General features: G+C 51.1%; 1 protein-coding gene across 1 annotated transcript; it reads left to right on the top strand.

The window, feature by feature from the left end:
* Positions 1–7,351: 7,351 nt before the first annotated feature.
* On the top strand, positions 7,352–15,522 carry LOC100655416 (keratin, type II cuticular Hb3). The gene is made up of 9 exons (XM_003405455.2): positions 7,352–7,735; positions 9,831–10,039; positions 10,735–10,795; positions 11,723–11,818; positions 12,374–12,538; positions 12,802–12,927; positions 13,799–14,019; positions 14,183–14,214; positions 14,715–15,522. Exons 1-9 carry the CDS (start codon positions 7,352–7,354, stop codon positions 14,879–14,881), a joined length of 1,461 nt encoding a protein of 486 aa, XP_003405503.2. The 3' UTR covers positions 14,882–15,522.
* Positions 15,523–15,666: the final 144 nt, after the last annotated feature.

Raw genomic sequence — 15,666 nt, forward strand, 5'->3', positions numbered from 1 at the left:
TCCCCGGGTGTCATGTTTGGGGGTCTCGGGCAGAGTGGCAAGTCTCCAGAGGCAACTCAGTCCCCAGAATTTGAGATCACCAGAGATGAGTCTGGAGTTGCAGTAGTTGATGCTGCAGCAGTTAATCAAACAGTGCACTTGCAAGGTCACAAGCTGGTGACCAGGCACTCTCCAGTCAGAGGGTCTTGCAGCCAACTGACTGGGAAGCTGTCTGTCCAAGGATGGGTCTCAACTGGGTGGGTGGTCTCTGGAATTGAGTTTTGTACCTCAGTAGAGTCCAGGTGCTAAATTCGTATCTGTGTGTTCTAAGCTATTTTTGTAAGGGTAAGCATTATTCTCAGCTAAACCTGAAAAGTTACATCTGTGCTGAAATGTTCCTACCCTTGAGTTGTCAGGGAAATGGCCACTGGGGTCAAATTTCTCCTCCAAGGACACATACTGAAAAGGCTTGCAAGACACTTATGACCTGTTGGCTGCTTACCGCCACAGCCATTTTATATGTCCTAAGGCGAGACCCTATTCCCCGTGTCCAGGTGGTACTAGTAAGGGACATACAGCAAAAAGGGCCTCACAAGATGCTTGTCTGTCCACTAGCCATCTATCATCTGATGGTCATAATTAAAAGCCCCCTAGCAGACACTACACTGAGGATGGTTCCAGTTTTCTGTTAGAGACATTGATTCAATTCTTCCTTGCAAGAAACAGAAGTTGCTGGTGGCAATTTTCAAAGAAATATTTGACTAAGTTTGGTGACTCTTTGGGTGGGAAAAATAGATATGAAAGAGTTTTAAGCTTGAAATATTAGGAAGAACTGATGTTGTTGTTGTTGCTGTTGTTAGGTGCCGTCAAGTTGGTTCTGACTCATAGCAACCCTATGCACCACGGAATGAAACACTGCCAGGTCCTGCACCATGCTCACAATCGCTGTTATGCTTGTTGCATTGTTGCAGCATTGTTGCCAAGAGCAACAGGAGAATGGTTCCTGCTTATCTCCATCTCCAGGGATGACAACAACATAAGTTTTCCTGTGGTCTGTCCTAGAGACTCTCACCCATGCATGGTCCTAGCAGCCCTAGCCACATTGAATGCCTTTCTGGAGATCCCACCCACTCCTCCAGGCCTGAAGTGATAGGCAGAAAGACTGACAACCAGGACAGGTACTACGTGACTTTATTTTAAACATAGATAGCAAGGAGGAAATGAAGATTTGTAAAAGAAGAGCAAGACTATGAGGGAAGAGGAAGGTTGAGAGGTGGGGACTGGGGGACTGTCCTCTTCCTGGGTTCAGACAGCCCAGAATCCTCAGATGGAACATATCCATGGGCTCCTTCACACCTCTCAATAGTCTTTCTCAGCCTAGGGGAGGCAAGAGAGGGGAACTCACACAGCGAGAGAATGGGAGAACAGGGAAGATGTGTCAGGGTGAGATCAAGCAGTTACACCCTGCCACCAGGCTACACATGGCACGGTAGGGCAGAAGGGTCAGCTGGGATCCATGGGGAGGATGAGAGGGCTGAAGTCTTCAGTGTAACCTCAAGTCCTGCCAGCTTAACACTTCGTGCAGCTATTGCCACAGGCTCCACCCTACAGGAGCCTATCCCACAGGTGTGAGTGATTTCAGGAGGACCGCCCTTGGGGACAGCCAAACTGATGAAATACCTGTTTTCACCCAGAAAAGTGTTTGACATCTTGAACATGGACACATGTGCTTTGGACAGACAGAGAATGGAAACTTCCTGTGATGGGGGAAAAAAAACACTGATAATGACAGGTCTTGAGTGAGGAATTAATCCACTCAATACCTGTCAGCTCGCTTTTTTTAACGGTGTGGCTGTAAATAAGGGAAGCCACTTCTCCTTGAGTCTCTCCACTCTCAGAGCTAAAAAGTTCTCACTGTCTTATTGTCAGGAACTACGACAGCCTTTTCTCTCCAGCACCACTCATGAGCGGGGTGACAAGTCCCACACAACTGTGTGAAGGCTTCAGTGATGTGACTATCTGTGAGTAACTCTGGCCCTGAGGGAGACACTGAAGTTAGTGGGGAATTTCACAGTCATCTCTCCTCTCTCCTGGGGGAACATCATCAAGATGGGGTTTTGGAAAGTCCTACTCAGGCAACTCTGAAGCTCTGGCAGAGTATCTTCCACAGCGGAGAGCCTGAAGGTGCCCTGAGGAATCATCAGCCAAGGCCGGGGCTTGAACAGAAGCTGCCCAAGGCCTCGTGGACTCTGCTTTTTGCAAGATCATTAAGGAGGGGAGGGGAGGCTGGCTTGGGATGCTTCCTTCCAGGTGGTCAGCTGTACTCATGACATCAGAGTCTTTCAGTTTGGGCCATAAGATGAGCTCAGACCAGGGGAAAAGGATGGGCCATCCTCGGCCTGGAAGATGGACCCTGGCAGCTTTGAGAAGAAGAGCTTTCCATGGGCTCCCCAGACAGGGCTCCAGGGGCCAAGTTCTCAAGGCAACTTGTGGCACTTAACCCTTGGCATACCCGGAAGGATATTGTATCTATCCCTACCAAGACATATGTGGGGATGTAGAAAAATCAACCATACAACCAAAGAGTTCTTTGTTCAGCTGCTTCATGCTATGGTACCCATGAAGTTGGTAGGTGTGTGTGGACAATGTGGTTTGAAGGTTCCAGATATCTGGACCCCTAAAACCCCAGCCTGCCTGCCCACCTCCATCCCTTCCTATGTGCCTGTAAGATTTCTTACCCCACCCAGCACAGATTCTCTCCCTCAATTAGTCAATAAATGCATGGCCACACTCTCCAGACGGTCTCTTTCAAAGGGCTCCCTGTTATATGGGACACCCTTCAGGAGAACTTCTCAGAGAAGCTCTGAGGCTGATCTCCCAAGCCTGGACTGAGGGGTGGAACTGGGGGTCCCAGCTGGGACAGTTTCAGTGTGCAAGAAGCCACAGCTCCCAGACCTGGAAGAGAGGCCAGGAGTCCTGTGATGGTTGTCAGGGTAGGCACCTGTGGTGACCAGGGTGATGGAGAGGAAATAATAATAGCAGCTACCATTTATTGTCCAGTTACTATGCATCAGCCATTGTGCTAATGCTTTACATATACACCTCATTTTATCCTTACAATGTCCCTGGGTGTCTTAGTTATCTAGTGCTGCTATAACAGAAATACCACACATGTATGGCTTTAACAAACAAAAATGTATTCTCTCACAGTTTAGGAGGCTAACCCAGACCCAGTGCCGTCAAGTCAATTCCGATTCGAGGCCAGAAGTCTGAATTCAGGATGTCAGTTCTAGGGGAAGTCTTTCTCTCTCTGTCCGCTGTGGGAGAGGGTCCACATCAACTTTCCCCTGGGTCTGGGAAGTTCTCAGCAGAGGGACCCTGGGTCCAAAGGAGGTGCTCTGCTCCCATCTCATCTTTCTTGGTGGTATTGAGGTCCCTCTCTCTGCTTGCTTCTCTCTTCTTTTGTCTCTTGTAAGATAAAAGGTGATGCAGGCCACACCCCAGAGGAACTTCCCTTACATCAAATCAGGGTTGTGACCTGAGTAAGGGTGTTGCATGCCACCCTAAACCTATCTCATTAACATAACAAACATAACTTAATCTCTTAACATAACCTAATCTTGCCTCATTAACCACAGGACAACTACATCATCACAAAATGGAGGACAAGTACACAATACTGGGAATTATGGCCTAGCCAAGTTGACACATACTTTGGGGGGACACAATTCAATCCATGACACTGGGCATGTTTTATTATCTTCATTCTAAGTACAAAGGAAACTGAGGCACAGAGATGCTGTGTAACTTGTCACCCAGCTTGTAACTGACAGAGTCCAGGCTTGAACCCAGATGTGTCTGATTCCAGAGTTCGTGCTTTTGACCATTAACCACAGAGAAGAAAGCGATGTATTTCTGAAATGGGTATCTTAATGTTGAAGTTGTGTTTCATAAGGATGTCTCAGGTTACCATAGGTAGACACACACACACCCTTAGATACTCCATATACTGACCCCCTGTCACATTCCCTCACACCCCTTGGGGCCTGCCTCTCTTCAGGTCAAACACCTCCTGTACTCAGCTTGACATTCGAAGCCCACCCAACCATCTACTATCTAGCCTCAGTTAGCCTCCTCTCCCCCTTTCCTTACCCCATTGTATTCTTCTGCCAAAACTGACTGCCCACCGTTTCCCTCATATCCTCTGGCCTTCCTTGCTTTGTGTCTTTGCTCATGTGGTTCCCTCTGCCTGAATTCCCCTCATCTCTCTCATCTCAGCATATCCCATCACTCACCATTCTTCAAGGTCCAACCAAAGTGTCATTTCCTCCAAGACCCTGCCTTGACCTCTGGACCCCAGTCCCCATAGTGAACACTCATTCTCCTGCCAAACCCACATGGCCTGGTGTCCCTCCAGTAGAGCTAGGCCCCATGCAACTTTATGTTAAGGTCTTCTGTGTCATGTGCCTGCTTTGCACGGGGATGCAGTCTCCTTGTTCACACTCTGTACCTGATGAGTGCTCAGTAGAGGTTTGCTCTCTACCTTGAACTGGCTCCTAGGACCCACTGGGGGCTAAAAGAGAAACATGGTAACTGAGACACAGCATTCACTTTTCATCACTAGATCAATGTATTGGAGACAAAAGGGGCAGGAGAATGCTTTCTAGAAGATCTGGTGAAGAATGGAGAGCCCTCCTCTTTCCCAGCACCTGTGACTACCAACCCTCTCTATGGAGAAGGCTTTGGTTGTGTCTGAAATCTCTCATTCTTCAGCCCATTTCTCTCCTCTGGGTTTCAAGAATAATAAAGAGGACACCAGGGAGTATGTTTCCCTGGGATAGGTCAGGGATTTAGTGCTAACTTTTTGGGGACCACTGTGGTCTAAAGGCCAAATCTTTTGATTCTGTCCCTTTTAGGTTGTGTTCTTAGCAAGCATCTCTCCCCTTTGTCTGGATATTAAATTATCAGTGTGGAGAAAGGCTGACTATTAACCTCCTTGTTGTTTGTGATGGCACAGAAAGTCCTCTCCATCTACCCATGAAACCCAGAAAGAGATCCAAGTATGCACCGTGTAAGTGCCTCCAAAAGTCTAATTTAAAACGTTCATGTTTCAGGGTAGGTCAATTTCCTCTTGTGGGGAAGGTGCTGAAAGAAGACTTCTCCGATCCTATTCCCTGGAGAAATAATCCCACTGCCATCAAGTTGATTTTGACTCATAGCGACCCTACAGGACAGAGTAGAACTGCCCAATAGCGTTTCCAAGGAATGCCTGGGAGATTCAAACTGCCAACCTCTTGGTTATCAGCCGTAGCACTTAACCACTACGCCACCAGGGTTTCCGCACAATCCTGAAACCAAGCATTAGCCACAGTCAGAGATTCCAGCTGAGGGTAAAAAGCAAAAGACACTTTTGAGTTGGGCTACAACTTCTATAGAGGGTGGAACTAAAGTTGCGTTTAAACTCTTACAAAACACACCTGGGCTGGACCAAAGGGATTCAGGACCATGAGTGCCTGGAAAAGATAGCTAAGGGTGCAGCGCAGCACTCTCTGGAAAAAAACGAGGTGCCACAGCCGGGGCTGGCTGTGAAGATCTAGGGAGTTTCAGGACTTAATTGCCATTTGCACAATAATAACACACATTTAAAAGCAAAGGAAGGGTGATTTGCCTGCTTCTCTTTAATGCTCTCTGCTGAGCACACACTCTGGATTTCCTCACTGATAATCAGGCATATAATTAACCTCCTTTATGAAAAATAAATAAATAAATAAAAATTTTTTTGCAGCATTCCAGAACTGGTGGCTGTGGCCAAGATCCAGCTGAGGGGAAGGCTTTGGATCAGGCCAATTTCTCCCGAAGTCCAGAGCCCAGAAGTCTGTGCTCCTGCCTCAGAGTTCAGCCCTCACTCAGCTCCCCAAAATTCAGACCCTGGGAGAGTCCAGTGTGGAGGAGGGGGCTCTGATTCAGATTCTCACTCTGCCAGTCCATTGTTGTGTGGCTTTAAACAAGAGCTTACTTTCCAAATCTGGGAAAATGAGCACAGTAATACCCACCCCAGAGGGCTGTCCTGGGGGTGAGATGAAATAATGTATTATACAGCCCTTAACACAGTGCTGGGAGCCCTAGTGGCCCAGCGGTTAAGAGCTACGGCATGCTAAGGGCTGCTGATGAAAAGGTCTGCAGTTTGAATCCACCAGCCGCTCCTTAAAAACCCTATAGGGCAGTTCTGCTCTGTCCTAAAGGATCACTGTGAGTTGGAATTGATTCCACGGCGACTGGTTTTGTTTTGTTTTGTTAGCACAGTGCTAGATGCATTGTAGGCTCCGCAGTGCACCTCCCATCCTCCCCCCAAGTGGAGTGGAGAGGGGTGTACCAAGCGGCTGGGGGATGGGGAGGAGACTTACTTGCAGAGGCTGTCTGAGCTAAGTCCTGAGAAAGAAAAGGAAAGAGAAAGTTTTTGCCTAAAGGGAGGCAAGATGGATGGCAAATTAATAATAGTAGAATAAATAGAACAAACAAATAAATAAACAAACATTATGAAGCTCTTAAGTGCCAGGTAAGGCCCTAAATGCTTTCCAGTCCATTAACTCATTAGGTACTCCCAACAGTTCTTAAATGGGTACTATTATTATCCCCAGCTGCTAACCAAAGGGTCCACAGTTTGAAACCGCCAGGCGCTCCTTGGAAACTCTGTGGGGCAGTTCTACTCTGTCCTATAGGGTCACCATGAGTGGGAATCGACTCGACGGCACTAGGTTTACTAGGATTATTATCCCCATTCTGCGGGTGAGGAAGCTGAGGCTCAGAAAGGTCATTCACCTGCCCAAGGTCATGGCATGAACCTGCAGGACTAACTTTAGAGGCCGTTCTTCAACACAAACTCAGGCGCACATCCTCTCTCTCTCTCTCTCCCTCTCTCTCTCTGTCTCTGTCTCTCTCTCTCACCCCCCACACCATGTGGAATGCACAGATAATGAATGAAGGCCAAGGCTTCCTACCCAGCTGTCCTGCCCAGGGACCGAGCCAATGACCCAGCCTTCCCTGAGCTACTCGGGCAGAGTCCCGCCGGAGGGGTGTAGGGGTCCCGCCCCCTGGGGCCCACAGCTCCTGGCGCGCGCAAAGCTGACCAGGCGCTTTCCAGCCCCATAAAGCGCGGGCCCGAGGCCAAAGCCGTTTTATGTGGGTGGCGGGGCGGCTGGGTCTGCTTTGATTCCCGGCTCGGTGAGGCGAGAGGGCCGAGCCCTCCAAGCTCGTAAACGCGCGGGCCGCGTGGTCCCTCAAGCGGGGCGATATAAGGCGCAGCTCGGCCTTGGGGTCCAGCCACCTGTCTCTTCCGACGCCGCCCCAGCCCTGCGCTCCCGTCGTCGCCGCTATGACCTGCCTTTCCACCCGCCTCGGCTCCCCCTGCGGAGCCCGCGCCTTCAGCTGCGCCTCTGCCTGCGCGCCCCGGGCCGGCCGCTGCTGCATCACCGCCGCCCCTTACCGCGGCGTCTCCTGCTACCGCGGCCTCACTGGGGGCTTCGGCAGCCGCAGCGTCAGCGGGGGCTTCCGCGCCGGCTCCTACGGCCGCAGCTTCGGCTACCGCTCTGGCGGTGTGGCCGGGCTCAGTGCCCCCTGCATCACTACCGTGTCCGTCAATGAGAGCCTGCTCACGCCCCTCAACCTGGAGATCGACCCCAACGCTCAGTGCGTGAAGCAGGAGGAAAAGGAGCAGATCAAGAACCTCAACAGCAGGTTTGCTGCCTTCATCGACAAGGTGGGTGCCTTTGATCACACTCTTCCTGAAACTGAAGGTCCTCGAGGGACCTGGGAATTACCAGACCAGCCTCTCCTGTAATGAGGTATGAGGACTGCTGATATTTTATGTGATAATTTTAATTGGCACGGATATGAAGCATTAAATAACGTGAAACGCAAGGTGAGAAAATTCATCTTTCCTGTCTGTTTGAATACTTAAGATCAGGTTAAGGAGAAACCCTTATGAAGTGCCAATATATCTTTAACATCTCTCTGATACTTACCACTCCCTGGATTTTAACAAAGAGAGTAGGCCTTGGGTTCAGAACTGTCTGGGGCAACAGTTTCAGCTAGAATATAATGTCTTATGATTTCTTTTTATGGAGCCCTGGTGGTGTAGTGGTTAAGAACTTGGCTGCTAACTAAAAAGCCAGCAGTTTGAATCTACCAACCACTCCTTGGAAACCTTATGGGGGCAGTTCTACCCTGTCCTATAGGGTCACTATGGTCTGAATCACAGGTTTGGGGGTTTTTTGTTTTGTTTTTTGTGGTAGTGGTTTTAAATCTATGGTGGTAGTATAAAGTTTCCCCTTTACATAATAGTAAATGTTAAGTGAATCCATTTATGAATATATATTGAGTAAAATAGTACAAGCAGATGGCAGAAATCCTGAAGTCAACCTGTGAAGGGTTGATATTTGGGGATCACTGTGCCAGCGCAGTCCTTTAGTGCAGAGAAGAGAAATGAGGGTGGAAGAGGCCCAACAATGGCCCAGGGACGGGGGGATGACAGAGCAGGGCTGCAAATCCAGACTCCTTCCAGCTCTCCAGACCTCTGGGGCCAGAGAGCCCAAAGTTTGGGGCCCCAGCTACCCTGCATCCCTCCAGAAGACCCTGGTCCACCTCAACAGGCACTGTGCCCAAGGGTGTTGATACTCACACCCAGGAAAGATGGCCAGAGAGTGGAGTATGAAAAGGGTCCTGACTCAGAGGCAGGGGGCCTGGACTCCGCACCCAACTTCTCCTTTGCTGTGTGATGCTGGGCAGGGGCCCCACTACTCTCCTCACCAGGGCTTGTCTGCCACAAGGGTGTGTGTGGCACAGTATGTGAGCTGGCCATGGCTTTGAAAAGTGAGATTGGGCCGAGGCAGCCATGAGACCCCTACCTCAGCTCAAGCCCTGTTGACTAAGACTACCTAAAATTATTACATAAAACATCAGCAGTCCTAGTTCCCCATTTCTGGAAGGACCGGCTGCGCTCATGGAGTTAGATGAAAGGGTTCAGGGCTAAAAGGCAGGCCAACGTCTCAACTCCAAATAAAATGAATGAGAAGTGGAAAACTGGAGGCCAGTGACCCCAACTTCATTGAGACCCTTTCTGACTAACTCAAGGCACTGTTACTACTGCTGTCTCTCCAGTGTGAATGATGTTCAGTAACAGCTTGCATGCCCCACTTCCCAAATCCTCACCCGCTCTATTTTCCAAGACCTTCACCCATTCACATTACCTGCCTAGCCTTCAGAGACATACAAGCGCCCAACCTCCGAATTGCACACATGAGTTTAGGCCACCTAGAACCACACCCCACCTCCTCCCATCCTGCTTGGTGAGAGCTACCCTCTGATCTCACCCTCCTAGGAAACCCTTCCCACCTTGACCATCCATTCAGTCAACTGCTCACCAAGCCCTGGGCTGGCCACTAAAGACATATATCAGTAAGCTACAGCCCTGCCCCAAGGAAGCTCACAATGGAAGGCTTTCATCCTGCTCTACCTTCCTTTCCTCCAGGAAGCCCTCCCTGATTAGCACTACCCCAATCCCTACCTCTTTCCCCAGCCCAACTGTAACCCATCACAGCCCTTTTGCCCTTCAGTTTCTCACTCATTATTCCCACCCAGAGGCACCTGGACAGACCCTCACTTGGGCCTGAACGAGCAGTCATGGGATGAGGATTCTCCTGGCACATCCTCAGGCCAGGAGAGTCCAGCAGGGGCATTGGCATCCACCCTTGCCTCTGCACATCTCAGTGCTAGTCCAGGCTTACCTGCCAGCTCTCTAAGGAGGGCCAGGGATCCTGGCTCCTCCCACCGACTTTTCCACACTTCCGCACTAGGTGCGCTTCCTGGAGCAGCAGAACAAGCTGCTGGAGACCAAGTGGCAGTTTTACCAGAATCGCAGGTGCTGCGAGAGCAACCTGGAGCCTCTGTTCAATGGCTACATCGACACGCTGAGGCGGGAGGCCGAGTGCGTGGAGGCCGACAGTGGGAGACTGGCCTCTGAGCTCAACCACGTGCAGGAGGTGCTGGAGGGCTACAAGAAGAGGTGAGTGCAGGCAGACAGTGGTTCTGCTTTCGAATCTGTCCTCGGGAACAAGAAGTAGGGTTTGGAGAATGAAAAAGGGATTATGAAGTCAAAGCAGGGTGGATTTAAATTAGACCACAAGAGGAACTTCCTAACAGGAAGAAGAGGATGACATGAAGCCTATGGGGAAATTTTTCTTTTTTAGGCTGGAGTTTAAACATTGGAGAGGCTCTGAGCTGCTCCAGCTGCCTTTCGTCATGATATGTTTATTTCATTATTTCATCAAAAGTTTATTGAGGATTGCCATGTGCCAGCTGCAATCTCAGGCCCTGAGGTGGAGTAGGGAGAAGAAAGGAAGGAGGCGAAGAAGGGGAGGGTACCAGAACCAGGGCAGGCTTCCTGGCCCCCAGGGAGTTACAGTCCAGAAGCAGAGAGGAGGTCTCCACAGATGTTCAGGGCACCACCTGACCCACATCAGGAATAAGAGCAGGAAGAACATTGGGTGACATGGGTTGATTTGAGTGTCCAGAGGGAAAGGATGGAGAGGTCCTTTCTGGGCAAACATTTTTGATTCTGTGACCACCTCCAAAAGATTGAAGTCCTGGAATCTGTTTGTCTAGGCCCTCTTTCTCTCTCCCTGTCTCTCTTTTTTTTCTCTCCCCAAATCCCAGCCTCTTGAAGTTCTAGCCACTGAGCCTTGTCCCCTTTGTCCTCAGGTATGAAGAGGAAGTGGCACTAAGGGCCACTGCTGAGAATGAATTTGTAGCCCTGAAGAAGGTGAGTGACCCCAGAACCCTCATCCCACAACTCACAGCCGAGGGCAGAGGCAGAAGACACTCACCATGATTCAGAGAATCACACCCCACCTCTTCCTATTCCTTTTTCCAAATGCTCCAGTGCTCCCTGGGTAGGTTAGACATCAGCGCACATTGCCTGCTTCACACAGAGCAAATAGTCTCCCCTCTCTGAGCTTACTCCCACCTGGCCACTGGCTTCCCACCTCCTTCTGCCCTGTGCCTGGCATAGAGTGGGCACTCAGTAAATACTGGCACATGAATGACAGAGATGGCCACATTCTCAGGCTAGTGTCAGCTGGGAAATGCTGGCATAAACAGTAGCCATCATTCCTCGCCTCTTAGACTTGACTCTTTACAAAGTACCATCTCATGGCCTCTCACTTCAGTATGAAGAGAGCAGGGATTATTGTGAGGAAACTGAGGCACAGAGGTTAAAGGTCTTGCCCTGAGTCACACAGGTTTGGAAGGGGCAGAGTTGAGCCCTTAACCCACTTCTGACACAGATTCAGAACTCTTTCCATGAGCTTTCAGCTCCAGGACCAGGGATGGGGAGACATCATTTAAATTGACCCATTTTTCACTAGTTTCTAAGTCTTGGTGATGGTCTAAGAAGCGGATTCTGGACGACCCATCCCAGTGGGTATCAGAGGAAGTACCTGGGGACCTCAAGCTCCCCCTCCCTTACCCACACCTTCTCCTGACCCCGCTAACTGCATGAAGGACTTGACCAGCCCCATGATGCCAGGCCCTGGGATGAGCATATAAGGAGGGTTTTGGGGAGTCTGCTCAGCCTGATGGAATGCCCTCCCTGATGGGAAGAAAATGAGAGCTCTGTGTTGTCTCCCCAGCAAGAACCCTGTGCCACCTTCTCCCCAGCAAGAACCCTGTGCCACCTTCTCCCCTTTAGGATGTGGACTGTGCCTACCTCCATAAGTCAGACCTGGAGGCCAACGTGGAGGCTCTGACCCAGGAGACCGACTTCCTGCGGCGACTGTATGAGGAGGTGAGGGGCCACAGGACAGTGGGGCAGCAAGGAACATGTTAGATATTTGAAAGAACTTGCCACTATTAGGCTGCTGAACCCCTGGGAAGGGAGGCAGGCAGTCCAGGGCCACAGCAGAGTTGAGAGACCTTGACCTGAGGCTTTAATGAAAAACTGAGTGGTAGGGAGGCAGGTTTACTGTGGAGAGGTCAAGATAAGTGAATCTTGATGTCTGATCTACTGTGCCCCAGACAAGCTGATGTTCATGGCTACTATGATAACAGTTATCACAAAGGGGTGAACTCTGGTCCTAGACCCAGAGGATTAAGGCAGAAGGCCTTGACTGAAATCAGGCCGTGGGCCTCAGACATGGGCTCTCTCTGTCTCCTCCTCTCAGCCTTGGGACTACAGGCCTGAGGAGCACTGAGAGGTCCCAGGGTTGAGGGGCAAGGCTGGGACATGGAGGTGGGCCTTTCTGAGGAAGGAGAGGAAGGGGACAGGAAAGGGCTGTGAGAGGGTGGGCTATGAGAGGGAGCTCAGGTCTAAGATGCTCTCACCACTTCCCCACCCCCACAGGAGCTCCGGGTCCTCTACTCCCACATCTCGGACACCTCAGTCGTGGTGAAGATGGACAACAGCCGGGACCTGAACATGGACAGCATCATTGCTGAGATCAAGGCCCAGTACGATGACATTGCCAGCCGCAGCCGGGCTGAGGCTGAGTCCTGGTACCGCAGCAAGGTAAATGACACAGGACACCGGGCTCTTAGACATGGCAGTGGGAGGGTACAAGGTATATGTTAGAAAAGGCTTCTTTTATCTGGGGGTTCTGATGCCCAAGACAATTGTGGAGGGTCCTTCCCCAGGAATGTGTAAGGGTAGGGCAGACAGGCCACATTGGGGTGGCACAGGCAGGACTGCCATGTGTGGTTAAGCAGGCTGAGCACTGTACAACCTGCACAATCATTCCTGGTATCCTGATGAGCATCCCTGCTTTCCCACAGTGCGAGGAGATAAAGGCCACAGTGGCCAGGCACGGGGAGAGCCTGCGCCGCACCAAGGAGGAGATCAACGAGCTGAACCGTGTGATCCAGAGGCTGACGGCTGAGATCGAGAATGCCAAGTGCCAGGTAGTGCATGGTCTGGCCCTCAGTCCAGGGACAGGATGGAATTAGCTGCAGCAGAAGGGTTTACATTGGATTTAGAGTTCCCCTTGCCAACGTGCAGGAAAAAGGACCAAACATCAAACATCAGGCACATTTCCTCCATGGAAAATGGGCTCTATTCATTCCCACCAAGCGGAGGGGGGCAGTGTGGAGAGAGATGGGGAGATACTGATTTTCCTGGTCCCAGGGGCAGAATGGGACAGAGAAAGCAGCACTGACCTGAGGGGCAGGAAACCTGGGTCCTGGCACCAGCTCGCTGTGTGACTTGGAACAAGACATTTAACCTCTCTGGCTTGTGGATCAGAGCCCTGGTGGCACAAGTGATTCCACTCCTTGGAAACACAATAGGGCAGTTCTAGTCTGTCCTATAGTGTCACTGTGTCTTGGAATCAACTCTATATGGCAATGAGTTTTTTTCTTTGTTTGGCTTATGGTTCTAGGTCAGTGATCACACACTCAGATGTCAGCTGAGGTTAATTAATGAGTGAAGCAGGCTGTACCCAAGGCATTGGGGTAGGCAGGGACAGCAGCAAACTGGAAAGCACATAGCCATCTAAAGGGTGGAGCTAATCAGACCAACTGGGCCAGGCCCTGCAGAAATGCAGGCCCAGTGTGGCCAGATCCGCTGATTTTTCAAGAGAAACCAGGAATCTATATTTTTATGTTAAATTTCCCAAAATTGAAGACACTGTGCCCACATTCCCTGGGGACACTAATTTGCAACCCCTGATCTAACAAATGGGTGAGGGCCCTCCTTCCTCTGACAGCCAATGGTCAGGCCTCTGACCCTGAACCCAGAACAGGGAGTCTTAATAACCACCTTCCCACCTCCCAGAATTCCAAGCTGGAGGCTGCAGTGACTCAGGCTGAGCAGCAGGGCGAGGTGGCCCTCAACGATGCCCGCTGCAAGCTGGCCGGGCTGGAGGAGGCCCTGCAGAAGGCCAAGCAGGACATGGCCTGCCTGCTGAAGGAGTACCAGGAGGTGATGAACTCCAAGCTGGGCCTGGACATTGAGATCGCCACCTACAGGCGCCTGCTGGAGGGCGAAGAGCAGAGGTGGGGCCCACACCTGTGGGGAGGGTATCTCTCCAATCACCCCCAAACTTTGTTTCAGAGTTTGAAATGTATATTATTTGCATCAAAATTCCTTGGGGGAATTTTCCAGATTCCATCAGCTTTCCTCCCCCCACTAATTATGGTCTCTTTGCTCTCCCCACAGGTTGTGTGAGGGCAGTGGTGCTGTAAATGTCTGTAAGTATTCTCTGCTGATGTTTTCTGAAATGAGGGCTTGGGCCTGAGGGGAGAAGGATCAACAAACCTTTTCCTAAAGAACCAGATAGTAAATATTTTAGGTTTGCAGGCCATGCAATCTCTGTCTCAAGTACTCAACTCTGCCTTTTCCTAGTGTGAAAACAGCCACTGCTATACGATATTTAAAAGAATGGGTTTGGCTGTGTTCCAATAAAACTTTATTTACAAAAACAGGAGGCTGGCCCTCTGCTGTGATTTGCCATCCTAAAAGGAGGGGGGTGTGGGCAATGAGTAGTCACTTGGTCACTTAGTTGTTTCTGCCTATAATAAGGGCCTGGGCTAACAGTTTATAAGACTTGCTCAGGTGTGAGGGTGTTCCCAGAGAAACAGAAATGGAAGGGACGGGTTCTGGGCAAGAGAAGGGGACTCTGGATAATAGGTAGGGGCTGCTGGGACTGGGACGAAACTGAGCCAGGACTAACACTGTCCTCCTCCCTCAGGTGTCAGCAGCTCCAGGGGCGGGGTCGTCTGCGGAGACCTTTGCGTGTCCGGCTCCCGGCCTGTGACGGGCAGCATCTGCAGCGCCCCCTGCAGCGGGAACCTGGTAGTGAGCACTGGAACGTGTGCCCCCTGCGGACAGACCTGTGGCTCCGTGCGGTTCGCGTAGTGCTCTCGGCTTTGTAAATGCACGGCTCCGCGAGTGACACCGTCCCCACTTCCAGCGATGCGTCCCGGAGCCCCAGAGGCCGAAGAGCTTCGGGAAGCAGCAGGCCTGACCTTCCCAAACTGCTGAGCGCACCTTCTTGCATCTCTCTACCCACAGCTTCCTCTCTTTTCTTCCAGGGAAGGCGGGGCTTCTAGCCTGCATGCCTGGCAGCTCCCCCTGTCCCCACGTGTCTAAATGGCAGGTTTCCTCACAGCCTTGAGCTAAGGGCCGATCGGCTGCCCCAGGACCCCTGGGGTTTGGACGTGCTTGCTCCCCCTCCCTCCCCGTTTTTGCTTAGTCTCGTGGCTTCCAATAAATCTCCCTTCATGTAATGCGCTCTGGGAATCTCCAGTTTGTCCTACCTACTCCTTCCAGCCCAGTTTTCATCCCTGGGAAAGCCGGCAGAGGAGCCACTCCACAGGGAGGAAGGGTGTCTCTGTGGCGCCCTGCCCCTTTTGTGCACATATGCACCCTTAAGTGGGGGGGGGGGCTGCTGCTAGGACTCTGGTAGGCTGCAGCCCCCAAACCCAGATACACAGGGCCAGGAAGGAGGGCATGAGCTGGAAGGCAACTGAGAAGAGCAGCGCTGAGGAGCCTGTAGCCAGCAGGGGAAGGGTTTCTATCTCCTGACACCCTGGTGGGGACCTCATCACTTGCCATTGCTAGGATACTGGACACTTCCGCCACCTCACCCCCAACCTCAACACCTGAAAATTCCCTGACGGTGCTCTCAAACATACAGAACA

The sequence above is a fragment of the Loxodonta africana genome, chromosome 4 (assembly GCF_030014295.1).
Source record: "Loxodonta africana isolate mLoxAfr1 chromosome 4, mLoxAfr1.hap2, whole genome shotgun sequence".
Lineage (NCBI taxonomy): Eukaryota > Metazoa > Chordata > Mammalia > Proboscidea > Elephantidae > Loxodonta > Loxodonta africana.